The following is a 9,532-nucleotide window of genomic DNA, read 5'->3' as shown; positions in this document are numbered from 1 at the left end:
TTTTGTCACCGGCGACGTGGGTCGGTCCGTCGGTTGATTGAAGCAAGGAATCTATCCTTTGTGCTGGATCGGCTTTTAGCACGAGATAACGTGCGGTTGCCCAGAGGCGTGCTTGCTTTATAGTGGAATGTAGCATGTTATTCTTGTCGTAATCCTCCTCTTTTGCACCGGCGGCTGCATGTTAATTAATCGTCGCCTTTGGGCCCACCGAGGAATGCTGTGTGACAGAGAAGACACCGAGAGCGAGAGAGAAGGCCTTATCGAACCCTACATATGTGTGGGTATCGCGTGCCAAACGACCTGTTCATATCACAAAGCTAGCTAGGACGTCCCGGGAGCTACCCTCCTTTGTTGGCTTTGGAGTGCCTCACGAGAGCAATGTCGTCAGGTACGTATAAGAAGTAAATATATATGCATTTTGCTAGCTTTTTACCATCCGAAGAAATGTGTTATTTACTATTCCCTAAATGCATGGTTTCAAAGCATGCTATCAAGTCTTCTTTCTCGCCTTGTAGGTGAAATTTACATGTTTTAAACTGCAAACTGTATGGTGGTATAGCGTGCCAAACTATCTAACACCTCTTCATATCACAAGGACGTCCGGATAGCTACCATCCTTTGCTGGCTTCGGAGTGCTCCACGAGCACAGTGTCGTCCGGTATGTAAGAAGTAATTATATGTGCATTTACATTTACTCTCTCTCCCCTATCTGAATGAATGTTCTAATTAGTCTTCCCGAAATGTGCAATCTCGAAGTATCATGTCTTCTTTGTTGTCTTGTATGTGTAATTTTCATGTTTTTAGAATATTACAAACTCAAAACTGGACTGTTTGTTTCTATTCAGGTCTCCTTTGACTCAAAGGAGTTCTATAGCTAGGATTTTTGCAGGATTTAGATCCATATTTTGTTCCTACATAGCTTGTTTGATGCATAGGATGGAAATCCTTAGGAAAAATTCCATAGGATTGCTTTGCAGTCTATTTGAATAAAATTTTCCATCTGCACAAGCTTTTTTATAATCCATTTGTGTGTTTTCTTGTGTTCTGAAACACTCTTCCATCCAAATTCTTGTTGTTTCCAAATGCCATAAGATACTAGAGGACATGCCACTACAATTCTGTATTTTTCCTATTCCAGCTATTCAAAATCCTATGAATCGAAGGAGCCCTCAAGGAACCAGATCTATGGATGTTTTGCTAACTTCTAATTACCAGGAAAATATCAACATATCTACTTGATTCCTTTTCTTTTCTTTTGTTAGTTCCTGTAGATGAAGGATCTAATAAGTGAAAAACAATGCGGCGTGCAACTTTCGAAGAAGGCATGGCCTGTCCATTTTTAGTTGGTCGCTTGGGGCAAATGTTGCGAACACCCATTACAATTGTTTTTTGAATAACTTGTGATCTATGACCTTAAAACCTAAGCCTGTGGTCCTGCAATTGTAATTCACAAAACAAAGATGTTTCATGCAGATTTCGGGAATTAATTTCAAGATCTGCAAAATAAAATAGAGCAGAGAGAATTAATTGCACAAACTAAACAATAACAAGGGTACATCTCTCACATAAGCAAATAATTTGATTTTAGTTTCTCTTCACTTTACCACATAGTGAGTTGAAACCAGCTATTTCACACAGCCGATAAGAGATCAACTAATATATGGGTCCCATATGTAAGTTCTTACTACCATGTGGTGGAGGTGAAGAATCATCAGCTAGCCCAGCCGTCCATGCTCGCGCACACATATCGGCTCCCCCCTCCCTGTTGTGCTCCTCTGTTTCTCGGATCTTCTGCGATGCGACTAGAGACCATGATAGCTTTTAGGGCAACCTACATCCCGCTGAACATGTGTGTGCTTCTCCGTGCTAGAACTAATCTCAACATATATATATAGTTGCATGAGTTTTAAGTTTAGTTTTGCAAGTAGTTTGATGTTTAGGTGTAGCCTGTTGTAGTATGGCAAGGTGTGCGTGTGATGTTTATGAAGCCGGGGAGTTTGAGCAGAGGCAAGCTATGGGGCGAGCAAAGTGAGACACCGACGGTGGGCTAAATCAGGGCTGCAAGTGCCGAAACAAACGTGGGATGTGCTAGTGCTAGATGAAAGAATTGGTGAGTCAGTTTAGTGCATGCATTAGTTTCTTAGCTACATTCATGTTGTTTTGGCTGGGTCATGTGGCCGTTGAGTAGAGATTGCACAAGTGCTAAACATGGATGTGCGCGTGTAGATCAAGCTTTTAAATCTAGGCCGATATGAATGATATATAGGCCAATATATCAGTTCTGTAGCTATACCGGTACAAACATTACATATCATTTTGTAAATATAATTTTCACATATCGTCCGATATGCACCGAAATATCGACCGATATGGCCGATATCTCGCTCGATATGTCCACTGATATAGACTAATACACAGATGATCAAAATTATCTATTAGAAAGTAGTGAAAATAAGATTATGAATTTACAGCTTTATCCTAGCAAACTCATGCATGATGTTTAATACATACGCATATAGAAGTATTGTTTTTTTATATCAATGATTTTGTGAATCTTTCTTAACTAGGAATCTAAAATTGTTGTGCTAAAAAGCGTTGACATCATGCGTTTTGTTAAAACTAAAACACATGTTTTCAGTAAGAATAATGGAAAATATCCAGATATGTTTCCTTCGATATATCTATATATCGTCCGATATATCACCTAATATCTGATATGTCGAAGCCAAACCGATATGAACCTGATATCCGATATATTGAACCATGGTGTAGATAGTGGGGTTTTTTAGGAGAGGGGAGGGGAGTGTACATAGTGGGTTGGTGCATGAAGTTAGTGCGGCTAATTAGCGGCGAAGTGTGGCGGCTGGTTATTGTTGCATGTTTTTTGGAAAAGGAGATTAAAAAAGCCTAACCTTTGTATCAATCGATGCATACACTCACTTATTAATTATTAAACAAAGGTCTTACTAGAATACTCACTTATTAATTGAGCCACGCGAAGTCATTACTCACTCCTACAAACTCAATAATATAGAGTGCTCTTACTCCTCATATCTAAAACCGGTGTTGTGGACGAGCCATCCATATAACGTATCGGAACCAACAACCGGTGTTGTGGACGAGCCATCCATATAACGTATCGGAACCAACAACCGGTGTAGCTGACATGAAGCATAGACCATATGCACACGTTTTACAAGCCACCATCATCATCGAACCGTTGACCCATCCTCATGAGAGACATCTGATTGTCCTAGCTAGTTCTGCCATCCGTAGACGCAAACACAGCGTCCAATGGCCCCACCATCCTACGTTCTTCTATCCCAACACGAAGACTTCGGAAAATCTCTCGTGCGTAGCACCAGCAGAACAGGTATGACACATAGTAGCACCTGTCGGCCAGACATGACTGTCGTTCCACCTACTGCCTCTGTCTTCTAGTGCTGCTCCACAAACGACGCTCCCAATAGAGAAACGACACCATAGTGCCACCATCGTCCGATCTGGAAGACCGGATCCTAGGGTTTTCCTAAGAGCAGAACAAGTGGGTCGACAATAGTTACACGACGATGCTTTCATCAAGGTAACAATGCAGAACGCTGCCATGTCGGCTTGGTTTTCAACGGCAACTATGTCTCCCCGACTCACATCCGAGACTGGATGATGAATCTCGAGGTCCGACCACCCAGCCTCAGGCCGACCACCTCTTACGGAGGGGATGAACGCCACATCCGATCGGAGGGCCACCGTGTCGTTGCCCCCATCATGCCGCAGAGCCCTGCACCTGCCTGATGCTGCCTCCTAGATAGGCCGCCTCGCATCCACCATCGCAGGGCATCGGAGAAAAGGGGGCCATTGTTAGCCACCGTGAGGGGCTTTGCCCCTAGGCCGGCGCTGCTGATCTGAGAGGGCCTGAAGGACGGTAGGGGAGGGGGCGCGCTCCACCGCCCGAGTCAACGGCGGGGGTGGGGTGGTCACAGGGCTCAGATACGATCTATTTTTGGGACTGACCAAGAAGCATGAGTCGATTTAAGGATTGTAATCAGTTTGGGTATGTTGATGAGAAGTAGAGGGAAAATATAGCCAACATGTTCACCAAGAAGCAGTGCCTCTCGATAAAGTTAACATGTGGTTCCTGATTGAATGTAGATGTGCTTAAGTGCTGTTCCGATCCCAAGCTCATGCGAGTTCGGGTGAAGAATAAAATCAAAACACAATTGAAAACAATTTTGAGAAATCATTTTTTCATATGTCACCCATTGCCATTTTTTTTATTGGTTGCAAAGTTTCATAACACAATGATATTCGTCGAAAATGCGGCAAAAAAAACTATGCTACCTCTATGCACCTCACAACATACATTTTCTATTCTTCTGCCACATTTAGGTCTACTACTATCCATATAGTTTGTTCAATTCCACATACAACTAGATATTTTACATTGTCCCATGACTTTGAATCTTCATATGGTTTACTTGCAAAATAATATATATTTTTGTTCAAAATGAATACCTTTCTTGTGTCAAAAATCTATGTATTAACTCCATCAGACAATGGTAATTTCATATATTTTCAACAAAAATGTATTTCATATACTTGTCTAGTCGTTCCTACATAGCTCAAGCTGTTTAATTAATGTCCTATGAGACAAGTGACCACTAGTGTTTAAGAATCAACCTTGTACTTTGAAACCATCTAAACTACAACCATTAACTGTCAAAACCAGTCTAATTTCAATCATGCCCTCTCCTCAAACTAGTTTCTCATGAATTGGGGTGGTTTTGACAAGTTAACTGCCCAGTCAGCTGCCACTATACACTTAGTAAAAATTGAGCAAAAAGATAAATTGCCAGAAAAAATATAAAAAACATTCTACAAAATAAACACTACCATGCTCACCATTATGAGAAAGTTTCAATATTTTTGCTAATTTTTTTTTAAATTATACGCAAACTACATATTCATCCCCCTTTTTGGTCAATGTTTTGTCTAAAATGTAAGTGTCCGGAAATTTTCAACCAGATCTGTAATATCAACAGTACCATGGTGATCATTCTGGTAAATCATCAATCCTTTTTTCTAAACATATTAAAAATAGCAAGAAAAATAAATGGTTAGCCTATTCTTTGAGCAAAATTTGCAAACATTGAAGAGAATAGCAAATTTTGAAAACATTTTTAAATATTAATACTACCATTCTAATCATACTGGAAAAGTTTCAAACCTTTTTGCCAATAAACATTTAGTTGTTTTTTTGTAGTGAAGGGATTTTTTTTATAAAATGGATAAAAAGCATACTGAACGATACACGTCCTTTGCGTAGATACAGAATATAAAAATGAAAAGTTGGCAATAGTAAAGCCATATGAGAACGATACTATGATTATGTTGACGAAGGAGTTGGACCAATCTGGAGATTATGCTACCACCCATCTTGGGTACCACATATTCCAATCGATCGCATACACAATGCCTAAAACAATGATCGGTACTCCGTTCGGTGCATCGTAAACCGCATACGATGCTATTGCGTTCAATGGTAAATAATCTGCATATGAGAAGAGGTTTTGCCATTAAAAACACAATCATTTGTACATAGTCAAAGCGACCATAATAAGACAGACATTGCCACCTGGATTAGCTTACTAAAAGAATTTGGTGTTACATCAAGTCAGTGACCATATATATTGGCAACATTTGTGGACGGATACAAATTAGAGGCTATTTGCATTGTAAAATGCAAAGACTTGCATTGCAAAAAGAGAGTTTGATTATCTCATCATGTGTACAGAAACAAAAACAGAAGTATTGAGATGATGATTAATATAATTCTGGCATGTTGGTGCAGGAGCCTTTAATCTTGACTCCGACTTGGAGGCAGGGAAAGCGGTGCTGGCCGAAGATGAGTCGTCGTTGCGCAGGTCCAACGGGAAAGTTCGCGAGCAACTCCGTAGCGCCGACGAAGACAGCTACAAGCCGCAGAACGTGCCGATCGGCCCTTACCATCGCAATTGTTCATCTTCATGGATTGAAAAAGAAAAGCTGCGCTATGTCGGCTTCATGCAGTGTCGCTCCCAGAAATGCAACAACGGAGGTGGCCTTAATGGTCTAGTGGAGGATTTGGAGCCCGAAGCAAGGAAATGGTATGGCGACGGGGTCGACCACATGACGCCGGAAGAGTTCGCGAGGATGCTGCTGCATGATGGGTGCTACCTGATTGCTTGGTTGAGGAGCTATCCGGACGCCCCTCAAACCTGCAACAACCACAACACGGTGTTTCGCGACATCCTTTACCTCGTTGAGAACCAGGTGCCTTTCATTCTTTTAGAGGGCATCAACGGTCGCGCCAAAAGCAGTGGTCTACTCCCGTACATGGCAAGATATATCCAGAGGCTGCTGCATGCTCAGCTGTACATCAGCCCAGAGAAGCCGAGGCTGCCGGAGCACCCATCCCACCTGCTACACCTAGTGCACACATACTTCCATCCAACTCCAACCAATGGCAATGGCAATGGCAATGGTGAAATTGCAGATCCTCCAAAGCGTCGATGCCAGCTGCTGCACCGAGTCCGCACATACTTCAGCCCACCACCATCTGCTGACCCGCAGCGTGACATGGGCAGAACAGATCCGTACACGGGTCGGTGGCGTCGGGCAACGGAGTACTGCATGCACGCCAACGTGCAGTTCAGGTGCCGGGACTTCGCGGCTAATGTGACTTGCATCCTCGACGTGCACCTTCAAGGAGGCACGCTGGACATCCCCTGCCTGCATGTCGGCAGCGGGACGTGGACGCTCCTTCGTAACCTGATGGCTCTGGAGGAGCAAATGCCCAAGAGGCCCGTCACAGCCTACTGCATCTTCATGTCGCAGGTGGCGTGTACGGTGGAGGACGTCCGGCTGCTGGTCGAGGCAAAGATCATCCAACACTGGCAGGGCAGCGACAAGATTGCCGCCCAAGGCTTTGCCAACCTCTGCAACGGGGTGGCCATGGACGTCCATGACAACAACAAGAACTACCTCAAGCCCATCTGGCACAACCTGGAAAAATTATGCGACAGCAAGGCGCGCAACTTCAAGGGATCGTTCCGCCAAAAGTATTGCAGCACTACATTGCAACAAGTCGTATTCGGTGTTACAGCCTTCCTCGCCGTGTGTCAGTTGCTGCAATCCATCTATGCACCCATCGCCTATCATTTTCCCAAACACTAGCTACCTGTTGACGTACTGTACTACTTTCATCTCTTTTTTCTATCATATCAGCTGACTTGATGATCTTAAGCACGTGACAGTGTCGCGCCGTGCGATTTGTTAGTTATGACAATATCCGATGATGTTTTCTTATCATTGTTTCTTTTAGATATCATGATTGTGAATCTTTTCAATATCCGATGATGTTTTCTTATACACTACCACTCGGATTTTTGAACAATAAGAAATTCAGCTAGCATCCCAAGGTACGCGGACATCATTATCAGTTTGCCATGTCTTTTTCCTTTTGAAAATCAAGAGCAATAAAATTATATTCCGAGAGCATCATACACATACATGACGCAAGCGGAACTCCTTCAGAGTAGCAGTACTACTGTCGCCCACATTTTCTCTGAAAACGAGCTAAGAAGCATCTGCACCCAGTCCCGGAAAACATTTCTGAAACAAGATTCAGGTGGAAATTCAGATTGCTTCCTCATTGCATCTCTTAGGATCCTACTTTTAGTGCATCCATTACTTCATGGAATTCATCTTCCTCCGTACATCCACAAATATTGCATGTAGAGTCCTATTTGATTGTTCTTTTTTTTGTTACTGTGTTTGCCGCCACTGTCCATCAGAAACTCTCACTTTAGGTGGAACACATTATCGTCAATATTAGTTGTTTATCATACTATAATTACCGTTGTGCTTGATGTAATATAATCCGTGGCAAGTTTGTGGTACTTTTTTTGCGAAAGATGTAACGTATAGGCAATTGATTGAGTCTATTTGAGTCGAAAAATCAGAGATATTCTAATTTTCAAAACCCAATGGTAGTAAGGAGACATAACTGATTTTTGAGCCGGCACAATGCTAGAGCAAGCGTGAGTGAATATAAGACTACTAAACAAATAAGGGAAAAGCAGAATTTAAAACTAGCCCCCTAAGAATTGCCTAATCATAGAAGAAATCATAAAAGGGTACTTATTGATCGATAAAAACTATATAATCTGCAGAAATACAGATCTTGAACAGATGACCCAGACACGGTGAATAGAATGTAGATTCTGGGGGAGGGTTCTTCTTGCGGGAATAGTTGTTAAGGAGGCATTAGAGAGAATCAGATTGTTGTTATACGAATGAAAATCATATGTGATGTTATCTCCGACACACATTTCTAAATTTGAACAATTGTTGGATAACCCTATTTTTTTTCTCCGTGGCAACAGTATGCTATATTTTTACAAAGGTTGGTACAGATAGATTAACGAAGATAGCTCACTCAGTTGTCCAACCGACGCAGACTGCGTTTATGCCAGGGAGACATATCTTAGAGGGTGTTGTGGTCCTTCATGAAACGGTACACGAAATCCATACAAAGAAATTGGATGGGATTATTTTCAAAGTAGATTTCGAGAAAGCTTACGATAAAGTAAAATGGCCATTTCTTCAACAGGCTTTACGTATGAAAGGATTCAACCAAAGATGGAGAGATCAGGTTGATACTTTCATTCAGAAAGGAAGTGTAGGAATTAGAGTTAACGATGACATAGGTCATTATTTTCAAACACATAAAGGATTAAGGCAGGGTGACTCAATGTCTCCAGTGTTGTTCAACATAGTTGCAGACATGTTGACAATACTCATTAATCGAGCCAAAGATAAGGGCCAAGTTGGAGGACTGGTTCCGCATCTCGTAGATGGGGGTGTATCTATTTTACAATATGCGGATGATACAATTCTTTTTATGGAACATGATATGGCTAAAGCGAGGAATATGAAATTATTATTGTGCTTATTTGAACAACTATCGGGACTGAAAATTAATTTCCATAAAAGCGAACTCTTATGTTTTGGGAAGGCAAAAGAGGAGCAACACGCTTATAGGCAGTTATTTGGATGTGAACTAGGTTCACTACCATTTAATTACCTCGGGATCTCTATCCATCATAGAAGACTGACAAATAAAAAATGGAAATGTATTGAAGATAGATTTGAAAAAAAATTAAGTTGCTGGAAGGGCAAACTTATGTCATATGGAGGGAGGCTAATATTAATCAACTCAGTATTAACAAGCCTACCCATGTTTTTATTGTCTTTTTTTGAAATACCAGTAGGGGTGCGAAAAAGACTAGATTTCTATCGATCTCGTTTCTTCTGGCAAAGTGATGAAGCTAAGAAGAAATATAGATTGGCACATTGGGATATGTTATGTCGACCCAAAGACCAGGGGGGTTTGGGGATTGAAAATTTGGAAGTGAAAAACATATGTTTGCTTAGCAAATGGCTATATAGGCTATCCACGGAATCTGAAGGAATGTGGATTCAAATATTAAAG

At 41.6% G+C, this 9,532-nt stretch overlaps 1 protein-coding gene across 1 annotated transcript; it reads left to right on the top strand.

Moving 5' to 3' along the window:
• Positions 1-322: 322 nt before the first annotated feature.
• LOC123403488 lies at positions 323-7,355 on the top strand. The gene is made up of 3 exons (XM_045097423.1): positions 323-388; positions 596-658; positions 5,849-7,355. Exons 1-3 carry the CDS (start codon positions 379-381, stop codon positions 7,210-7,212), a joined length of 1,437 nt encoding a protein of 478 aa, XP_044953358.1. The 5' UTR covers positions 323-378; the 3' UTR covers positions 7,213-7,355.
• Positions 7,356-9,532: the final 2,177 nt, after the last annotated feature.

Source organism: Hordeum vulgare, chromosome 1H (genome assembly GCF_904849725.1).
Source record: "Hordeum vulgare subsp. vulgare chromosome 1H, MorexV3_pseudomolecules_assembly, whole genome shotgun sequence".
Taxonomy (NCBI): domain Eukaryota; kingdom Viridiplantae; phylum Streptophyta; class Magnoliopsida; order Poales; family Poaceae; genus Hordeum; species Hordeum vulgare.
This window is presented reverse-complemented; position numbering and strand designations above follow the sequence as displayed.